The 21,573-nt window shown below is 39.9% G+C and overlaps 1 protein-coding gene and 1 long non-coding RNA gene across 4 annotated transcripts in view; one reads left to right on the top strand and one right to left on the bottom strand.

The window, feature by feature from the left end:
• Window positions 1-6,488: 6,488 nt before the first annotated feature.
• Window positions 6,489-21,573, bottom strand: part of LOC108412062 — a 19,533-nt gene continuing 4,448 nt past the window's right edge. The window contains exons 2-3 of the long non-coding RNA XR_001856611.2: window positions 14,522-14,588; window positions 6,489-6,649 (exon numbers count right to left, since the gene is read on the bottom strand). This is a non-coding gene — a long non-coding RNA (uncharacterized LOC108412062). The remainder of the gene's footprint in view (window positions 6,650-14,521; window positions 14,589-21,573) is intronic.
• Window positions 17,914-21,573, top strand: part of serpinh2 (serine (or cysteine) peptidase inhibitor, clade H, member 2) — a 25,280-nt gene continuing 21,620 nt past the window's right edge. The window contains exons 1-2 of one of the 3 annotated variants that reach the window (XM_017683929.2): window positions 17,914-18,113; window positions 19,193-19,824. In XM_017683929.2, coding sequence (XP_017539418.1) covers window positions 19,200-19,824 — 625 coding nt within the window. In that variant the 5' untranslated portion in view covers window positions 17,914-18,113; window positions 19,193-19,199. Of the gene's footprint in view, window positions 18,114-18,197; window positions 18,514-19,192; window positions 19,825-21,573 lie in introns of those variants that run through there. The other 2 variants (XM_017683930.2, XM_037535174.1) reach the window with 2 other exon arrangements.

The following is a 21,573-nucleotide window of genomic DNA, read 5'->3' as shown; positions in this document are numbered from 1 at the left end:
CTACCGCACCTGTCTATGAGTATGTTCACACTTGCCTATTCATGTCTATGTTTCCATCACAACATTCCTCAATTCCAAATTGTTCCTCAGAACTTAGCTTTCCGCCTTGATGGTTTTAAGTGAGCCATATCTGTGTTTAGAGTGAGCACATTTACCTAAAAGGACCCACATCATTTGTCATGATCAGCTGCAATTTTTAGTCGCTGCTGTCACTGGATGATGCACATGGCCATTATTGGGTAAATTTCAGATCAATGGTCAGATATGAAAGTGGCTCAAATCTGATTTGATGAGATTTGGTTTTCTGTTCACACAGTCCTGAAAACATTAAAGCTGTCATTTAAGCAAGAAATCAAGATTGTGCCACTTCAGTCTGTATTGTTAAAATAGCCTAAATAACAATAATCATTATGTATTAGAAACATTACAACTGAACCAGAAACAAGGCTAATATGGCTCTACACAGAGTGTGGCTCTGGATATGCGGCGTGATAAGGGAGATGAGAGGCATGGTTTGGACAGAGGGACAAATTTGGATGCACTTGTTTCCGGTACTGGGCAGTTTTCCTGTGTTAGCCATGTCTCTGTGTATTCTCTGAATAGCCATCGGGGCAGTGCATCTTGAGGCTTGGTACAGATAATTTCATTATGGTGGTCATGGTGGTGTATGTGGTTGTGACGTGAGTCGCAATCCAAAGCTCCATTTCTGAAGCTGAAATCTGATGAGGAGTTTTTTTTAAATGTTTTGTTTTTTGCACTGTTTCTAAACATAAATACATACATTCATTATTAGGGATGCACTATGATATCTATCTATCTATCTATCTATCTATCTATCTATCTATCTATCTATCTATCTATCCATAGCATTATGTAATGCTATACGCTGCAAAAAATGTTACCTTGTTGAGTACAATAATATTAAATATAGAAAATAAATCTAATATTTCTCCTGCTGAGTTTGTTGCAAACTTAATTTAAGATTATTTGCTGTATTACTATTTAATTGATATTTGATATATATATATATATATCTTTGATATTTGTACTAGTTTGAAGTAATTTTATTAAGTAAAATGATTTCACTGTATTGACAGATAATTTTGCTTATTTTGAGAAATGTGCTTGAAACCAGTCTATCTGCCAGTATAGTGAGCTAATTTCACTTAGTAAAACTACCTAAAAGTAGAAGTAAATAATGTCTATAAATAGGCTAAAGAATCTAATAATAAGTGCCCAACCATCTCAAAATGGGAAAAAGTAGACATATTGACTAGATTTAAGATCATTTCACTCGACAAGATACAATATTTTGCTGTGTGCACTGTGCAATATATAGTTGTTTACAGAATAGATCTGTTATAAGATAACAAACTGTATCCACTGTAAATCTGCAATTAGCAAACTGTGCAGGAATCCATCCCTCAGTTCCCCACTCCTAGTCTGTCTATCTATATCTACCTATCTATCTATAGTACCATATAATGCAATACACTGCAGTGTTTAAACAGTTACAGAAAAGATTTGTGCTAAAACAGTAAACTCTATCCATTGTACAGCTGATATAGCTCATTTAAGCATCCGTGCAGCCTATTTTGCTCACTGTGAAAGGACTTTTCACACATCCAGATCAGCGCTTTTGCTGAACTTCTGCCTTGCTACTAAAATGCGGCTTAAGCCCAATATCTGTGCTTCTCTCTTTCATTATACTGACCGCTCAAATCTCCCCACGTCTGCTCCCCATTCTAACACCATATGTCAAATGATCTCTCAGCTTAAAGCAACAGCCATGGGAACTCAAGAACTTTAAATCCATTTATATAGTGAGTGTAATCTAATTGCTGTGACTGGGAGTAATATACACTGCGGAGTGTGAGCTGACCCCTGCCTCAGCTAATGGTTTAAATCTCACCACCGATTCTGATAGTGCTGAATGTGGAATGAAAGTTTTTAATAGACTTCAAATGCAATACAGCATCATGTAGGCCTTGGATAAAGTGTAAAGGGCTGGAGGCTTAAGACTCAACGTGGTTGGATAGAAGGATAATGGAAAACTAGAGTTGTTTCTTGTTTTTACTCATTTCTGTCTCATTCTCTCTGTCTCACACTCTTTCTCTCACACGCGCACACACATACACACTCTTTCACAAGTCTTTCTCCCCTTCTCCTCCTGTTTCTGTGGCTCCGGCTAATACCCCTGAAACACACTTGCGCCATCTCTTCTCAACGGTAGCTGAAGTCATTATTTGGATAAATGACATCACCTGTTGATTCTCTCCACCTCCTCTGGGGCACGGATCTCTCTATTTTCTCCCTCCATCTTTCTGTCTGCTGTCTATCTTCCCCTCTCCCCTTCTCCCTCTCCCACACCCTCTATTTCCTTCCCTCTATCTCTCTCTCCTTCTCCATCTGCACTGCAGGCGGGCTGGTTTTTAGGGCTGTGAGGAGGGTTTAAAAGCAATGTGCACTCGTTTTTTTTCCCCCATCTCTCCATTTTAATCTCTGAGTGATGGCGGAGGTGTAAAAGGCCCTGAAAATGACTGTCTCTCCCGCAGACATTAGCTATCAATCATAGCACTGCTGCATAAAACCAAACACGGAGCGCTGCTTTCAACTGTACCTGCCTGTAAAACACACACACATGCAGGAAATACACACTGCACAGTGTTTGCCTGTGTGTGTGTGTGTGTGTGTGTGTGAGAGTGAGTGAGTGAGTGAGTGAGTGAGTGAGTGAGTGAGTGAGTGAGTGAGTGAGTGAGTGAGTGTGATAGAGAGAGAGAGAGAGAGAGAGAGAGAGAGAGAGAGAGAGAGACCATTTGTAGTTTTTCACACTGAGGTGTGAATGAGGTGTCTATTCTTGCCCATGTGTTATGCGACATTATGTTTCATGCTCAAATATTAAGAGCACCTGCTTTTTATGCTTTACCCAGAATATACACCCAGAACGAGGGCAACATTAGTGCTATCTCTCTTTCTGTCTCTCTCTTTCCCTCTGTCTCTCTTTCTCCTCTCTCACTCTGCTATACCTGTCTCCCCTACATGTCTCCTCACACCTTTTTGAATGTAATGTGTACATTAGGTCTTGCTGTTCTCTCTCTCTCTCTCTCTCATTCTCTCTCTCTCTCTCTCTCTCTCTCTCTCCTCTTTCTTTATCTCTTCTCCAAGCCATCTTCCACTGTCTTTCTCTTCTCTGTCACCCCTTGCTCCAAATGTCTTTCTCTTTCTTTTCCTCTTCCTTTTCCCTGCCCTCTCTCTCTTCTTTCTCTCTCCCTCTTTCTCTATCTTTCACTCTTTGTCGCTACTCACCTCCCTCTTTCTTTTAGGATATCTCTCTCTTTTCTCTCCTGCCTAAGTCTCTCTATCTGTCTCTCTAGCTCTTCTCTCTCTGCTTCTGTCTTTTCTTCTCAGCATTTGTTTCAATCCAAGCTGCTTTAGCATTGCTACATTAGTATTGCCAAAGAATGCGTTACTTTTAGAAAACTTAACTTTTTAGAGTCTATGAAACTTAAAAGGTTTGACATAGCAAAATTAAATAATTGTAATAATTTTAGGGGCGGGGGGTGGGACATTTTAATTAAGATAGCGACATATATATGAAGAAAATGGCCAAACAGTACACACACATACATACATACATTGTGTGTGTGTGTGTGTGTGTGTGTGTGTGTGTGTGTGTGTGTGTGTGTGTGTGTGTGTGTGTGTGTTTAATGTGTGATATGGTCACTCTTACACTGACTTGAGCTGTGAGAGTGCAGCACTCTTTGTGTTCTTTGGTAGTTTCTCCGTGTTAGAGAGGGTGTTAAATGTGGGATGTTTGCTGCTTTTTGTAAAGGAAATCTTTGAGGATCTGAAAGTGAATATTAGGCATTCTGTCAGGATGTGCAATTTCTTCAGTTTGCACTGCTGGCGTATTCTTTTTTCCTGAGGCTCTATAGCCAGACTGTGCTGACTGAGTCTGTAGCTCATCACCCTCATCAGGGTGGTTCTCAGTTCTAGATCAGCCTCTGCGATCAGCTACTGCCATTGAATTTACTTTGTGATTTTGTTTGACTTTCCCAGTTGTCTGCATTTTTCTGCTGTACTTGCTTGATTTTGAACAGATTGGTTGTGTTTTTCTGGTCCTGAGAGTCTCTAGTGTTAGTGTGTGTGAACATGTGTTAGTGTAAAGTTCTGAACCAACTGAGTGAGGGGGCTGCTGTCTTTGTTCAACTCCTGGTACTGCAGAGCTTTATGATGATGTGAGTGATGGTCACTATGTTTTTCTTTTTTGTATTTTTAGAATTAATGGGCATTGACTTACTTCTGCTCTACCCCCCCCCCCTCTCTTTCTCTGTCTGTCTCTCTCTCTCTCTCTGTTTCACTCTGTCTCTCTTCTCATGTCTCCTTCTCTTTTTGGATGGCATTGTGGGCATAATATATTTCTCTTTTCTCTCTACCCCCCTTCTCACTTTTTCTATCTGTCTCTGTCTCTTCTCTATGCCTCTGTCTTTCTTTCTTATATCTCTCTCTTTTCTCTCTCTTTCTTGCTTCCTTTCTATGTATTTCTTTCTATTGTCTCTCACTCCCTTTTCCCCCTTTATCTTTCTCCCCTCTTTCTTCATCTGTTTTCTCTCTCTTCTCTACCCCCCCTCTGTGCCCCATCATCCAGTCTCTCTCTCTTCCCTACATATGTCTTTCTATTGTGTCCCACTTCTTATTTCTCTCTCCCCTCTTTCTTCATCTGTTTTTCCCTCCTTCTCTCTCACACACATTTTTGGTTGGCAAAGTAGGTCCTGCTTACTCACCTCTCAGTGCCAGGGGGTGTATACTCATACTCATCACTCCAAATCAAACATACACCCACCACATGCCCAAAATGCACCTCCACCCACCACCCCGACACCACACACACACACACACACACACACACACACACGGCACTCCCTCCTGTGTCTCAATAACGCATAATGTGTGTGGCGTTGTAGCCGTTTGCTAGCTCTTCCCACCCAGCCTGCTCTGTGTCTCTGTTCCAGGCTATCAGACATGACAGTGCCAGCTGCGCTCCTGGCAGCAGCTCTGCAGGCCAGGGGGGGGGGGGGTTCAGGAGGAGGAGGGAGGAGGAGGGAAGGGGAAAGAAAAGGAGTGAAAGAGAAGAATGGAAATGAGAGGAGAAGGCAGTAAGATGGTCTGTGTGTGGGGGGTGTGCATTAGAGAGTACAGATTGCATGCAGTAGCGTGTGTTAGATTCCCTGCTGCTCTGAGTCATGTTTAAGAGCGCTTCTGTGCCGGTGCTTTTTGGACGGCAGGCCCATCCGGGCTGAGCCGCACTTGATTTATATAAAGACAGCTGTCAGCGCTGGCATTTGTGCCACTTCCAAACACCGCACTCATCACTGACTCACACCCTGCGCAATTAACTGCTCCAGTTAACCTTGTTTGTGCTGAGAGAGTGGAGAGAGAGAGAGAGAGAGAGAGAGAGAGAGAGAGAGAGAGAGAGAGAGAGAGAGAGAGAGAGAGAGGCAAGAGAAATAGAGTTCATAGATGGATAGATAGATAGATAGATAGATAGATAGATAGATAGATAGATAGATAGATAGATAGATAGATAGAGAGTGTAGAAAGAAAAGAGGCAATAAAGAAAGGAGAGAGATCGAGAAAAACAGTTTAGAGAGAGACGCTTTCAAAAAGTGCTGAAAGAGCAAGAAGGAGAATATAGAGAGTAAGAATGATAGAAAGAGAGTGAAGAGAAAGAGAGATATTGGAAGATAGTGGACAGAGAGACAGACAAAGACTTCAAGAGAGTATATAGAGAGAAAAAGAGAGTTAATATATAGATATAACATAAATATCAGGGTATCAAATATTGGGAATACGTATTCAGAATACAGAAATGAAGTATCTGTATTCCACACAAGTTGCATTTTGAAAAGGCAGTACTTAGAATACACTTACTTTTTTATGTTTTAGGAGATATACTTTTATACTTTTATGTTTTAGGAGATATACTTTTAGAATACTGTACTTAGATTACAGTTAATAAACAAACTTTGATTATGTTAAAATCAGCCCGTAGCCTGCAGCTTTGTCTAAGTTCATCAGGAGGAGCTTCTTTACAAGCACTGATGTTCCTGCTAAAGCCTGAGTAGACTGATAAATCAGTATAATGAGGCAGTTTGTTACTGAGCTGTATTGCGAGATGATTGAGCTGAACAGTCTCTTTAGCAGTGGCCATGTTTCTGTGTGATAAGCTCAGCGTTGGTGATGAACAGGACTTACATGTTGGTTATATCACATACATGTCGTCAACTTAAAATACTCACTTTGTACATAAATTTGCACAGGTTTGCTGTTGAGATATAGCACAGTTTATAAAAATATTAAAAATGTGAATTTCTTTTAATTGTCTGACAGTCAATTTAGCAAAACAGTGGAACAGTACACTTTAGCAAAAACACAGTGATAAAAGGTATCTAATAGTGATCTAGGATCTATAATAACCAAACGAAAAGTATATTCAATACAGGTTTATATCATTTACATTTTGGGCGACTCACAAAACACAAAAGACATGAGGATACAGCTTTGATGTGGGTCTCCTGGAGCATTTAAAAGCGTCCCACTTTTGCTGAGATCATGAGACACCTCGGGGGACTGTGGGAAGAGAGGTGGACTGAAAATAAAAAGTTATAATCCTGTTTAAAAGGTAAGCATTTTTTTCCAAGAAACACATTAAAAATAGAATTACATGAAGAAAACTGACCACCAGTAACAACAAGGAACAGAGTAAAGTAAATGAAAATTACAATTGCAGAATGTGTCTTGTGAAGTTGTGTTCTACATTGTATTCTAAATAGATTCTAAATGAATTAAGAATACGTTAATGTTTAATGTATTTTAACAAATGTTACTGAAAACAATTAGGACAGTGTATCCAGTATTTAGTCATCATTACATTTTTAAAGTATTCTGTTCAATATATAGTCAAAATAACACTGCTCATATACATAGGAGTGACTGTGTGAGAAACAAATTTAACGGCTCAGTGTAGTTCATAAAGTCATAGCACATTGAGTTGAGCTGAGTAATTGGGGGGAGGTTATCTGTCTGTGAACTTGTTCCAGTAAGTGTGCACATACGGTTTATTCAAATCAAAGTCTGTTCACAATTTTTTGTGTGTATAGACAAGCGCAAGTGTGAGAGAACAAGTTTGAAACAGTGTTGTCCATTCATAAAAGCATGTGTATGTGCCTGTCTGAATGTGTCTGTTTAAGCAGAAGGTGGGTGTGTGTTTTGTTTGTCTTGTGCATTTCTGTCTTAGTTCGTTACCAAACTTCCAACATCTGTGTTTCAGTCTGTGTGCATGTAAGCACATGCATGTTAACCAGACAGTGGGGCAGAAAAGAATGCTCCAAAGTCTTAACATACTCTCCCAGTGCAAAAAGAATGCGTGTGTTTGTGTGTGTGTGTGTGTGTGTGTGTGTAAGAGAGAGTCCAGACTATGCAGGAAAACCAGACGAATGCAGGTATCTATAATGGTTATGGCTTTGTAAATTGCTTTTCTAAACAAAAGGTCTTTTAGTTTTAGTATTTAGCGTTACTTTAGGATTAGAATGTTGTTGTTACATTTACATACTTTGCATCATCACTGTTGTGAGAAAACCTCATATTTACAAATAGTAGCTTTACAAGAGAAGGAAAAACATTCTTAACTTTGTAACATAGGCTTTACTGCAGGCCTGTTAGTGGAAATTATATCAGCAGAATGGAAATCATATAAAATATGCTTTCCATGTAATTCTGTTATCAGATTATCTTGGACACTGTTGGCTCTCTGTGTGAAATGTTGAATGTTGCGACTATGTTGAGCTGCTAGTGGGCGATGTGTGGGGTGAAAGGGGAGGGGTGTTTATCACACTCTACTCAACAATCTGATGAAAATCTCAGTTTACTTGGTCATGATTCATAATTATGCAGATGCGTAAAGAACCACTTAGTGCAGACGTTACCATGACAATGAGCATCACAAGAGTACAGTCAGAGTGAGATGAGCAGCAGTAAGCAGTGCATGCATATTTAACTGCTTTAAAATGATGTCAGACACATAAGATGGACGCCCGTCTTACCACCATCTTTTAAAGTTCAAAGCATAAGCTTCGTCTCCTCTGCAGATGCAATGCACATGTGCTGAACGTACTTAAACTTTCCGATTAAGAATGTAGCCAGATACAGGCGTTTACACGGCTATTATTCATCTATTTATCAGATTATTTACAGGATTATCCACCTTGTTCAATCAGATAGAAATTGTATTCTGAATGGCCTATTCTGATTGAGGTGTATACATGGACGTATTGTATCCCGTAAGAATTATTAGTCTGATTATTAATGTATTATTTGGCTACATGTAAGTGTGGCTTTTGTATCTTTTTATTTGGGGGGTCAGGGTTAGTTTCATGCTGCAACAGCACAACATTATACATGTGAGAGCTTGTGTATTGGTCAGACATTTTGCAGGGATTCAAATGCTCTGTTACTCTCACATTTGCTACCATTTGAGCCAAAAAACTACATTGCATGAAATTAGAGGTGCTTAACATTGCATCACAGTCAAAGAAATGAAAATAATCTTGAATTGGTACCAGCTCTTTTATGATTGGACTGTCAATTTGAATGTATCAAATAAGGTTAATGATACATTCCGCAATCCATGTGCCACATTCAAATGCTTTGCTTCACTATTTTTTAATGCTCATTTGCTGTTATTCGCAGCAGCTCACACTGCAGGAACGATATAAGCATCTATCAAGAGTCACTTAAAACAGACAGATGATGCAGACAGCACAGCACTGATGAAGCAGAAAAGCATGATGTCAAAGTGCCTTGATTGGTGTGTACCCACCAGCAGTGAACTGAATCAGGGTTTGTTTGGAAGCGAACAGAGATTTGCAAACCATGGCCCATTTGTTTGGTCTGAACTAAAGAAAATGTTTGATTGGTCCACACCAAACAAGACAGGTGTGAAAACACCCGTATGGTGCGTTTAGACTTGTAATTTGGTTTCCTCTGTCTGGACCAAAACACTAATGATGTATTGTTGTAGTTTTGTTCTGGTTCACTTAACATTGACAAAAGGTTTAACATCAAAAAATGTAAACAAAAGTCATACAAGAAAAATGTCACAACTGATTGGACAGATTTTGTCACATACAGTTACTCTGATAATGTCCACTAAACTCTCCGAATCATGCTGTTCTCTGTTCTATCTGAGCTCATTGGTTTTATTTACGCCTTGTTTTATCTGCCTTGTAATATTAGAGCAATAAGCCACGAGACTCCCTGTGTTACTGTAGTTTCGCAAGATACAAAGCAGGGTGAAATCCCAGTAACAGCCTCGAATGGCTTACTGCTTGTACAAAACAGAGAAACCTTGGTGCCTTAACAGATAATATCATTTATGTGTGCAGTCAAACGTAGCATTTATAATGAATTCAGACGTGCCTCAGGCTCTTTTTGACACTATCCATTCTATAATTACAGATTCAGATCTTATGAAGAGATGATAAAACACATGTACGTGTCAAAGTAGCATCTGAGACTTGTCTTTTCAGGGTACCAAATAAGTTATACATAGAGGAGACGATGGTTGGTTCTGTCTTTGGTCTGTTTAGACATGGCTCGCTTGCTCATCTATGAAATCCTGCAAACTTACTGTTTAGTAAATCATACAAATCTTCATATTCCATCAATATTATAGAAGAAAAAATACATGGCTCCACTGAGGGGCCTGCAGAACAGGTGAAAACGGCATTTTATGGCTACTGTGGACAAGGTTTATTTCCGTCATGTTGGACCACTTCTAATGGTTCATTCATCACAAAATATTCAAAAATCAATTAAAAAGTATAAAAAAGCAAAACAACACAATAAGGTTATGAGATTTAGGATTTACAGATACAATAGCTATAAAATGTATGAACCATCTGCGAGATAAAAACAAACATGTGTGTGTGTGTGTGTCACCCCCATCAGGTCTCTCCCTATTCTTTCTACCTCCCAGAAACCTCTTGTAGCTTTCAGCCTGGAAATATTTGAGATGGGGAGCAGATGGGGTTGGGATTTCTGACTATGGTGAACATGAGTGAGTGAGTGACTATATGAGAATGTGCATGTCTTCTAAAATGACTTCCCCCCCGCCACCCCTTTGGAATACATCTCCGTGGGCCAGATGTAGATGTGTAGATGTATGTGGGTGTGAGTATGAGTGAAAGAGAGAGAGAGTCGGAGAAAGAGCATGTGCGGGTGCTCTGGTGTGTAAAGCTGTAGCTCCTTTGGGTCAAATTCAGCAGGCTGAGGCGTTTTTGGGTCGGTTTAGTTTTAAAAGCTTCTGGAAGCAAGCCTTTGGCCCGTCACTCAGCACTCACACGTCTAGCCATGTGAAACAGGGTGCTGATGGAAGCCTCATCTAAACTGATCCCAGATCAGCCATTTTGGCTTCTGATACTACAGTTATACTTGGAGGACCCTGTTCTTACATCAGCAGAAAAGAGGAGTGGAGAGTTGTGCCCTGAGTACGACACAGCATCATTAGATTCTACGGGCCAAGAACGATTATAGACTGAACAGAGACATAGCACTCTGTGTTTGTCCTGAAACACCTCCATAACAAAGACCCAGGGGCGCGGGTGTGGGTGCATTAAAACCGTAACGCACACTCATATGGAATCTCAATCAGGGCCTGACAGTACTGTAAATGTCATTCACCCTGTTTCTTGTCTCGTGTCACTGGCAGACTGCATTGTGGGATTGCAGGGTTATGAGGCTGGAATGACACCAAGAGTCAAGCCCAAAACTTGGAGGTGTCTCGAAGGTCCTGGACTAGTCTCTCACACAAAAGATGAACTGAGATCTGAGGACCGTGTGTGAGTTATATGAGACGGCATTCATAAGGAAAGTCAATCAGGCTTGTGGTGGTAAATGTCATTTCTACCTGCTTATTGTCTCTGAACACTGACAATGTGCTAAAATGAACAGTACACAGCACCAGGGCTATCAGAGACAGACAGAGAGAGAGAGAGAAAGAAAAGTAGGTCCATCTTTTTAGAATTAGCTACAGCAGTGGGTACTAGTTACATTTATTCAGGTACATGTACTTATTTGTAATAATTTGTAATACTTTTTTTCTACTTAAGTGTCTTTGTGGGGAAAGCAATCTACTTTTACTCAGTTACATTTCAGCCATTCACATTTAGCTACTAATTCTTTTTTGCGGTTTTTTCATTGTCACATTAGTGACTGTTATGCTTTGTCATAAGTCACGCCTCTGACTTTTGAACTTGGGCATTTTGTTTTAGACCAAATGTGTCCAAAAGAAGAGAATAATGGCACCTTTTAAACTTCAGTTCCTGTAGTAATAGATGCTACATAGACTAAGACGTTCCACTGCTGTTCTATGGGGGCTCAGTACACGCTCAGAAAAAAGGCACTAAACTGTCACTGGGGCAGTACCCCTCTTATCACTGGGGTGATACCCTTAGGTATGTAAGGGTACATCTTAGTACCTTTAGTCAGGGAACATAGTTGTACCATAATCCATTGAAATGAAGTTGTAATGACTTTTTGTTCTGATTTAAAACATTAGCTAATGAAAAGGTACAAATATGTACTTCTTACCTGGGAAACATCTTTTCAGAGCTGCACCCCTGAACCTTAAAACCACTGATGTACCTTTGAGGGTACGTTTACTGTTTGTACCATGATAAAGAAAAATATACCTTTCTTTCTGACAGTGTAGTTAAAGTAAATGTGTATCAGAAATCATAATGCATTTTTCTTCAGTACCATGACACATTTCTGAGTTAAAATGAGATATCAGAGTGGTCTCTGAGCCAGTTGGGTGAGCTTTCACTCAGAGATAAGTGGGGGTGGTGGTTAATATTTTCCCCACCCCACACACATCAATGTAATTAAAAATCCCAGTATGGTTTTGAGACAGGCACACTTCATTACACATAAAAGATTATTAGAAAACAAGACTTTTGCCTTTAAATATTATATGATTAATTGTGTGTAGTATGACTAAGGACATCAACTAAAGGTGTAAACATTTCAGGTTAATCTAAGTAGTTTTTCTACTCAGTTTGTGCTTTGAAAGGACATTTTTACTGGAGTCATCAGTTCTAACAATACTTTTACTTGAGCCTGGTTTAAGGCTACTCCATGCACTTCTGAGTAGATATAAGGTATATGGTGCTTTTGGATCTAATACTCAGTATATAGTTTAGCATAATTCCACACATCACAATTATTTGGTTTGTAGCTTCAAACTGAAGCCCAAACTGGTTGATCCCAGCCAACACATCTGGCAGGAATCTTTACATAGTTTGCAAGAATATAATAACTGACTTGAACTTGAAATAACCTCTCTTCAGCCCAGTGGGCAACTTTTATACCAGTTTTGTGGTGCTTTGAGATTCTATTGCCTAGAAATTGCAGCTAAACATAGCTTAACCAGGTCAACTATTTATCAAGGCTACACCCAAGGGCTACTTTCTTGTAGCCACAGTGCACACATCTTAGACTACAAAATGCATTTGATGGAAAATCTCAATTCAGACAGCGCTGTATTCCAGCATAAAGTTTAATCCATGACCTAACTGAGAAACTGGCCCAGAGGTAGATGACTGGATAGTGAAATATACATTACACAAATACTCTGCGCTTATAAATTCACTTTAAGTGCTCTTTCAGGATCCCCCTTTTGTTTATATTAAATATAAGGTAGACTTCAATTACATCTTTAAATGCCTTATTTTCCTCTTTTGCACCATTACATGCCAAATAGTGTAGATTTTGGTCCCATTGTTTCTGAACAATGCAAGTATAAACCAACCACTCAGAGCTCTGGAGCAGGGTTCTTTATGTCATTGACTACTGGTGTGATACGGTTGATGTTTTCAAGGCTCTGACTATGAATTTCAAGGGAGCAATATGCCCCAGCTCTTTCCCTTCAGTGCTTCAGAAATTTCAGTGGGTGGGTTGCTTTGTTGTTCCAAAACCTCAGCTTGTGGTTTTAACATTTAAGAAATTTTTGCAGGATAACAACAAAGAGGCTTCATTCCAGTTTAATTCTGTTCAATGTATGGTGGCTGCTGGATTCAGCGTCACTGTGTGGAAAGCCCATATGTGCTCAGAGCAGCCATGCCCTTAGGCTAATCACCTAAACGCTACTTATATTGCAAATGTAATGTATAAAAGCTGTGCATGTGCATGACCTGGTAAGTGTTAGCTATGGAAATATCCCATGAAGCCACAACCATCATGCTTTGAATAGAAGGCAAAAGCACGGTTTAGAGGAGGCCACGTGTGATGGCACATCTGCAGGGGTTGAAGGTGAGACGCAGCAGAAGCAGTGGGAGTGGTAAAGGTGTTGCATAGTGAAAGATGAGACATGAGAAGATGAAAATCCACTACATGGAGTCTCAGGTTCCCTGTGTGGTTTCCCAGGGGACTCGTTTAACCACGACATGGCCCTGGGCAGATGAATCACCTGCGTTGGAGTATCCGCGTCACTCCTTATTATAGGCTTGACTGGCTGTGATGGGCCAGAAGAGGGGCGAGGGGGGAGGTTACTCTGTTCTGGATATCTGAGGCCAGTCTATTTGCTTGCTTATAATGATTAGGGTTAGGGATTTGGCCAGATAAACTGGTCCCAGGTCAGTTTAAAGGTCTACTTGTTATTTGCTCAATTGAGTGTAATGGGCAATGAGAAGCTTCTAGGCTACAATTCCCCATGCACTGCTTAAGACGTCTCCAGTTGCATACACAAACCTTCTCCCTCCTAGCAAATGCCAACTAAACACTTCTCATTATTATTATTGTATGCTGTAAAGCCCCTTGGGCTGTACATACAGTATGTGTGTCTGTATGCTGACTTAATTATGCAATGTCATGAGAAAAGCTGGTGGCAGCTTTATACCTACAAGCATGTGTACAGTTTGTATATGATTAATAGCATGTCAGAGCATTTGCAATTGTACAAGCATACATGTAGCCTATAGCTACACCATATAGACCTTAAAATCTGTGTGTATGTGAGCTCTCAGTGTGTGTGTTTTCCACTGATGACTATCTTGCGTGAGTGTGATATTGATTAGGGAGGGGAGTAATTGGACCAGTCTATGGGCTGTCATGTCCAGGTTGATTGTTCTGTATTGGTGGTTGTCTGCCATTATCAGAGCTCCATCTCCAAGCCTGATCCTCTTTTGCCTTTTACTACTTTCTGTATATCAATCGATCCAGTCTGCCACTGGTACCTGCCTATTGATCAATTTGCAGTCAGGCTTGAGCAAATATTGAGCCATAGCCAGTATACTTTTAAGAAGCAGATTCCAGTGACTTGAATCCGGGCGCAGCATTGGAAAAGGAGGAGAGGGAGAATGAGAGATCAAAAAGGAGAAACAGTGAAGGGACACTTGTTCATTCAGACACACGCAGGGAGGGTTGCAGGGTCTCTGTATTATGAGCAGAGAGTTCGACAACATACCGAGGCGCAAAGCGCTGGCGACCCCACTCGGCCTCTGGAGGAACTGCACCTCCATCCACTCCTCAGCCTGAAACGGGGAGAGAGAGAGAGAGAGAGAGAGAGAGAGAGAGAGAGAGAGAGAGAGAGAGAGAGAGAGAGAGAGAGTTTCTAAACGAGAAACGCGGCTGTTGCTCTAGCGAATGATTCATATATTTCCACTTACTGTAAAATGTGAAACAAATCATCCTGCAACAACTTAGCGCAGAACTGACGTGCCACAGCGCTGGCAGAATGCCTGCCGCATGGTAAACAACTGGCTAATCGTTATAGCAGCGGTGGCTACTAACTAGTTCCATGTAGCCAAAATTTCTACTTTTCTTAATTTTGCCAAAATGATAATGATAAATGATAATGCTCACCTATTGTGAGAAAAAGAGTCTGATTTTACCTTCAGTGTTACTATTTTTTTCTAAATTGTTCAAATCTGGGGCGTCTCCAGCAGGGCTCCGTAAATGAATCTGTATGGCATTAACAAAGTAAGAGTGGTTTAGTGTAAAACGCGCTTCTCTACAGGAACTTGTACACAGTGGTGTTAACAGGAACCAAACGTCTGAAGCCTTAGGTCCGAAATGGTTACGTGTGCGCTGTCTGGCATCTGACAGACGTTGTTGTAAAGTGGGTTAAAGACATTTTGAGTAGATTTAATTCGCGCCGGATGTACATGCAGGGAAAATATTACTTAGAGTAAACATATATTTTTAGATTTACCTCTATTTTACCATCATCAACATTACACAAAAACTCAGAACACATTCACTGTTAATGTTGGAAATGAATAAAATTGCTATATTTGCACTGTAATCATTGCACTGTAGTGACCCTGGCTATCACCACCACACATCCATCACTCTGCACAGATCAGCCACACCACCTTGTTTCTAGACTCATTGTCCACGTTACTTACTTTGGATGCATAAATAACCTACACATGCTACATCTCCTTGTTTCTACGCTCATTATCCATTTCATCAGCTCTACTGTATAGGTGCACTTTGTAGTTCTACAATTACAGATTGTAGTCCATCTCTCTACACACTTTTTTAGCCTCCTCTCTCCCTGTTCTTCATTGGTCAGGACCCCCACAAAGCAGGTATTATTTGAGTGGTGGATTATTCTCAGCACTGCAGTGACACCGACATGGTAGTGGTGTTAGTGTGTGTTGCACTGGTACGTGTGGATCAGACACTGCGGTGCTGAGAATGATACACCACCCAAATAATACTTGCTCTGTGGTGGTTTTGAAGGGGTCCTGACCACTGAAGAACAGGTTGAATAAGAGCTAACAAAGTATGCAAAGAAACAGATGGATTAGTTTGTGACTGTAGAACTACAAAGTGCTATTTATCTAAATTTAAATAAAAAGTAATGTGACCCTATAGAATTTTAAAAGGAGAAATTAGTAACTTGTAAAAGATTACTTTTTTAATGACCCCAGCACTGGAGTTATCTATACTAACATTAATGCATGCATTATGTGTGATGCTGAGCCTGTGCAGCTCTCCGTTCTGACTGAAAAAATGAAGTTTTAAACAAAAAAATGAAGTTTTATTGTTTTAAAAAAGCTGACAGTTGCAATATACAGTTGGGTCCTTAAGTATTTGGACAGTGAATTACAATTTTTGTAATTTTGCCTCGGCACATCACCACAACATATTTGAAATGAAACTGTTAAGATGTAATTGATGTAATTGAATTGTAATTTAGTGTAGACTTTCAGCTTTAATTCAAGGGATCTAAGTGTTGCATTAACCATGTTGAATTATAGCCATTTTACAGAATTACAGGCATATTAATTTTAATACTTGAATCCAGATGCTTTGCAGTCAATGCCTGCCTGAAGTCTGGAGTCCACGGACATCACCAAAGACATCACCAGAGTTTCCTCCCTTGAGATGCTTTGCCTTTAATACAGCTGATTTTAGTTGTTGCTTGTCTGTAGGTCTTTCTGCATTTAGTTTTATCTTCAGTAAGTGAAAAGCATGGTCAGTTAGGTTGAGGTCAGGTGACTTGGCCATTTAAGATCTTTTAATTTCTTTACCTTGAGCTCTCGGGTTGCCTTTGCAGTATGTTTTTGGTCATTAACCACTGAAGTATGGTTTTATCAATTTTATAGCATTTGAGTCAATCTGAGTAGGATGTAAAGCTCTATACACTTCATTCAATTCATATATTTCATTCTGCTACTTCTGTCAGGAGTCACATTATGAGTAAACACCAGGGACCCAGTTCCATTGGCAGCCAATGCCATAACACTACCTCCACCATGTTTGACAGATGATGTGGCCTTCTCTAGATCATAAGCCTTTCCTTTTCTTATCCATACTCTTCTCTTCACACTGGTACAACTTAATCTTGGTTTTATCTGTTCAAAGAATCTTGTTCCAGAACTGGGCAAACTATTTTAGATGTTTTCTAGCAAAAGTCTAGTCTGGCCTTTCTGTTCTTGAGTGTTATCAGTGGTTTGCATCCTGAGGTGAAATCTCTGTATTTACATTCATGAATGCGTCTCTTGATTGTTGACTTTGGCAATGGTGTGTGAACCTCCTCTAGAATGTCTATGACTTGACTAGATGTGTGTCCACCACCCACTACAGTTTTTCCAGGCCTTTTGGTGTTGCTGATCTCACCAGTGCATCCTTTCTTTTTTATGTGCCATTTTAATTGTTGTTTTGACCACTCCTAAAGTTTCTGCTATCTCTCTGATAGGTTCATTTTGTTTTTTCAGCCTAATGGTGGCCCCCTTCACTTGCTTTTACCTGTTTGGACCGCATATTGAGAGTCCCCATGAACAGCTACTGAATACATATTCAAAGTCTGCACTTTTGGACTGCTTCATATCAAATCCTGAAATGGTGAACAGAGGCAAAATATTTATTTTTTATTAGGTTTTTTAACATTAATGCATACATCTCATTTATATTTTCATGGGCCTCTGGGCTCATCAGGGCCCAATAGGCAGCTGCCTATAGCTTTGCCTAGTGCAAAAAGACCCGTTTCCATCTCAATGGTTGAATTATGAAGAACATTTTAAAAATCTGTGTAATTCCCCTTAATGTGTTATTCTTGGTTCTTTTGGGGTTTTATTTTATGCTATTTTGCTGGTACTGTTGCTAACATTTCACAGTTTTGAGCATTAGCATTTTATTTTACACCAAAAAAGACGATGTAACCCAAAAAGATTCTGACGCTGGTAAATGTTTTGATGTACTAAGCAGTTCCCGGGCAGTTCTACAGGGAGCGTAAAGAGGAGGAAGGTTTTTATGGTTTGTGGAAACTTCACCTGGGTCATAACGTGATTGAAGTGTGGTGAGTCTTGTAGCAGGCAGACACAGGCAGGCAGCCTGAACGACTACTGGCTGGAATGTTAGAAAGTTCGCGAAGGGGCTTAAATGCCCGGACTGGAGCAGCTACAGACTGGATTTGGCTCGAGGGAAAGTTAGCAAACAAGAAAAAGAACTTCCTCTGCCACGTCGGAAGCCCCTGCCTTCCGTGTCGGCTCGCTCCAAGCTCCCTGAAGGAGAGGAGGAAAGAGGGAAACTGTAACTGATTAACGGTAAAGCGAAACAAAGAACTTTCCACTTTCTCTTCGCTCCCGCTGCACATCAGTAAGACGACACAGCTGCGCGAGTAAAGCCGTCTGCTTGATACCGCTCAGAGAGCTCGATCAAAGGCCTGTGGAAAAGAAACTCGATAGTTTTTTCCGCTCCCCTAAACTTTCATAGGCTGTTTGAGGTCTTTTGGTGTTACTTAGGTGGTTTCATTTTCTAATTGGACAGAAAAAGGGCTTTTGGTGGGAATGGGGTGGATTGATGCTTGCTGCTAGGAGAGGAAAATCACAGCTGCAGGTCCAGACTGGATTAAACGCATAGATAACCTGGAAGACGACATAGCCAAATTGAGTAGGCTATTACAACGCTGAAGTGATGGCTATAACCAAAACTTAAGCTGTAGCTGTAAGCCAGTCTGTTTTCTCTTCGCTTTGTTAGAAATATGCTGGTTTTACCTTGATGAAGAATTTCTGTTTTCCTAAAATTGCAGGGGTTGAAAAGGGGATGCCAAACTGAGGTTGCATGTAACCAAGGTGCCTTACAAATCTCTTTATTTAAAGGGCAATTCAACTTTTTTTATCGGCATTATATAATTTGTGAGATGTAAACAAGTCTTTCTGAGTGGTGCATTAGTTTAAATAGAAATGGTAAAAGGGGCTGCGTGTTTATTGCATGTAACCAAGTGCAAAAATCTTTTTTTTAGAGGGAAATTCGACATTTTGAAAGAATATACATTATATAGGGTCTGAGATGTAAACAAAGTCATTCAGAGTGGTTTGATGAGAAATGGTTCCCTGTTGAGAAACCTAACAACTCAGATTTTCTTACACTGGTGGTGATAGAAACCAAGGGCTGCAATTTCTGCAAAGCAAATACAGCCCTTTTATCTACTATCCAAAATGAACAGTGAACCTACACGTCTTCTGAGTATTCATATGTAATGCTGATGTTGGTAAAATCGAGGTTCCTCTCTACCACAAATACATTTTAAAATATACATTTTAGGCCAAAACATTATCTCAAAACTTTTGGACATTAGGCAGTGTGTTCTGTCTATAGTCATTCCACTTTTTTCTCTTGTCAGCTCTGCCATGCTGCCTACTGCTGTTCTGTCTCTATCACTGATGAATCTGCTGGCTCTGGGGGTTGGCTCCTCCACCTCCAAGGCACCCCCAGCCTCAGGTAACCCCCAGCAGCACCAGCAGGCTGTTTTCTCTTTGGGGCACCCCAGCTGGTCCCTGGGGCTGCAGCTCTATAAGGCCCTACGGAGTGAAGGCTCCCACACCAACACCCTCATCTCTCCAGTACTGCTTGCCAGCTCCTTGGGTGCTTTAAGCCGTACAGCCAAAGGAACCACAGCTGCACAGCTCCAGGAGCTTCTGCAGACTGCCAAAGACAAGAAGAAAGCTGAGGAAGCTTTATCCAACGTTCTGAAATCCATGCATGAGGGGAATGGAACAAGCTATGCACTGCATGCGTCCTCAGCTCTCTTCTCCAAACAGGTTCCTGCGCTGGAGAAGGCCTTCCTGAAGGAACTCCAGGCTCAGTTTGGGTTGGGCCATGTGGCTCTAAGTGCAGGGGATAAGCAGAGAGATATGGAGAAGCTCCGCTCCTGGGCTAAAGATGGAATGGGAGGACTGGAGGGGCCTCCACTGACTGAGGAACCAGACCCCAAAGAAGGAGCCATGATCCTGGCCAATGCATTGCACTTAAAAGGTGAGGAAGATGGGTACCTGTCTAAATCCTCAGTTTTTTAAAAATTATGCTATCATAGCTGACTAAGTTGCAGAAAATGTATGATATACTCTAAAAAAGGAGGTTCTTCTAAGATTTTTACATATAGCTATGTACTTGTAGATATTTGTATAAGTATGATGCAAAGAGACATTTGAATGTTTAGATGTTTAAATGTATTTTTTGCAGGTGAGGAAATGGTTGTTTTATATTCTAGTTATGCTACACTTGGATCTACAGGTTACAGAAGTTAATTATAACCTCCATTATAGCAGCATCTATAGTTCTTCTTCTGCTTGTAATTGTAATAATAATAATAATTATTATATTATTCTGTTATTGTAAACCTTTTTGGACCTACAGTACTGTGCGAAAGTAAGAAACCACCCTGTCATTTAATTTTTAGTTAAAACAGCAATTTTTTTCCTCTTTTAAATGTCAGGAAAAAAAGCAGAATGCGTGTATTTCAGGGGAAATAACAAAGAAGCCTCAATAAATTTAATATTTAAAATTTAATCTGTCCACATACGCATTCTTTTCTGGAGACCTGTGTTATGTTTTTTTTTTTAAAGAAATCTGTTCAGTCTGGTTACATTTTGGTTACATTTTAGTAGTCTAGAACTTCTCAGGAGTGTGCTTGGGGTCAATATCTTGCTATTTAGGTGTTTTCCGAGATTAAAATGGTTTATACTTATCAGCATTCATGATCCACTCAAACAAAAATTCTCTAACTCTAAATGTTAGTTGTTGACATGGTTCAGAGAGTCTTTCATTTCATATTGCCTTCTGTTATTTAATTGAAATTTAATTTAGACTCATCCATAAATCCTTACTCTACATTGCAGATGGCCGTTTTTTTTCTTTTTTGTCTACTTTTTCTCAGTAAAAAGCTTCTTGAGAGCTACACATCTATTTCACAGTGGAATAATGGACAGAAACACCTGTGGATTTTTTTCAGATCTGATGCAAGTGGAGCTTGATTTTTCTACTCTTAAAGATTGAAGTTTAAATGCTGTTTTTCTGATGGTGAAACTTTGGTGAAACATGGTTATTAGGAGTCCCACTTTCTCTGTATCTTTCAATACTTACTTGAGCTTCAGTTTAGTAAACTCCTGTTTTTTTTCACATGACTTCACATTGTTTAGTTGCTTGTGTGAATGTTAATGTTTTTTGAAGGGGAACATGATGTCAGTGATTCGTTGGGAGGACACAGCTGGAATTCATTGGTTTTTAAGATGGGAAGAGTTAAAGTGACAGTAAGGTGCTGGAGGCTTAATTATAACAGAACATGACTTTCAATAATTCTTTCATGATATATGTTTATGAGAATGGGCTTTTAACATACGAGTGATATCGGTGCTGTATCATGATTAATACCACCTTTATTGGGTATGTAAAATGTGTTTTCCATTCTCAGCTATTGTTCTTTTCATGAACCTGTTATATCCAAAATTGGATTATAGAATCCATTAGAAATGGATTATACAGTGTTTCAGAATGAAACTCTTTGAATGTTTCCTCCTTTTTTCTGACACTTAAAGCAAAATACTTATATTTGATGGCCAGTTTAACTGGAAATTGAATGACTGACTTTTTATAATTTTTTTTATACTTATATTCCGTGGTGTTAGATATACTGCTAAACTGATCTTCTGCACAGCTGACCAGCTAACAGTAGGTAAAATAAGGTTATTTAATTTTTTATCGTCCATATGACAGACAGTAGGTCCT

Source organism: Pygocentrus nattereri, chromosome 2, assembly GCF_015220715.1.
Source record: "Pygocentrus nattereri isolate fPygNat1 chromosome 2, fPygNat1.pri, whole genome shotgun sequence".
Classification (NCBI taxonomy): domain Eukaryota; kingdom Metazoa; phylum Chordata; class Actinopteri; order Characiformes; family Serrasalmidae; genus Pygocentrus; species Pygocentrus nattereri.
This window is presented reverse-complemented; position numbering and strand designations above follow the sequence as displayed.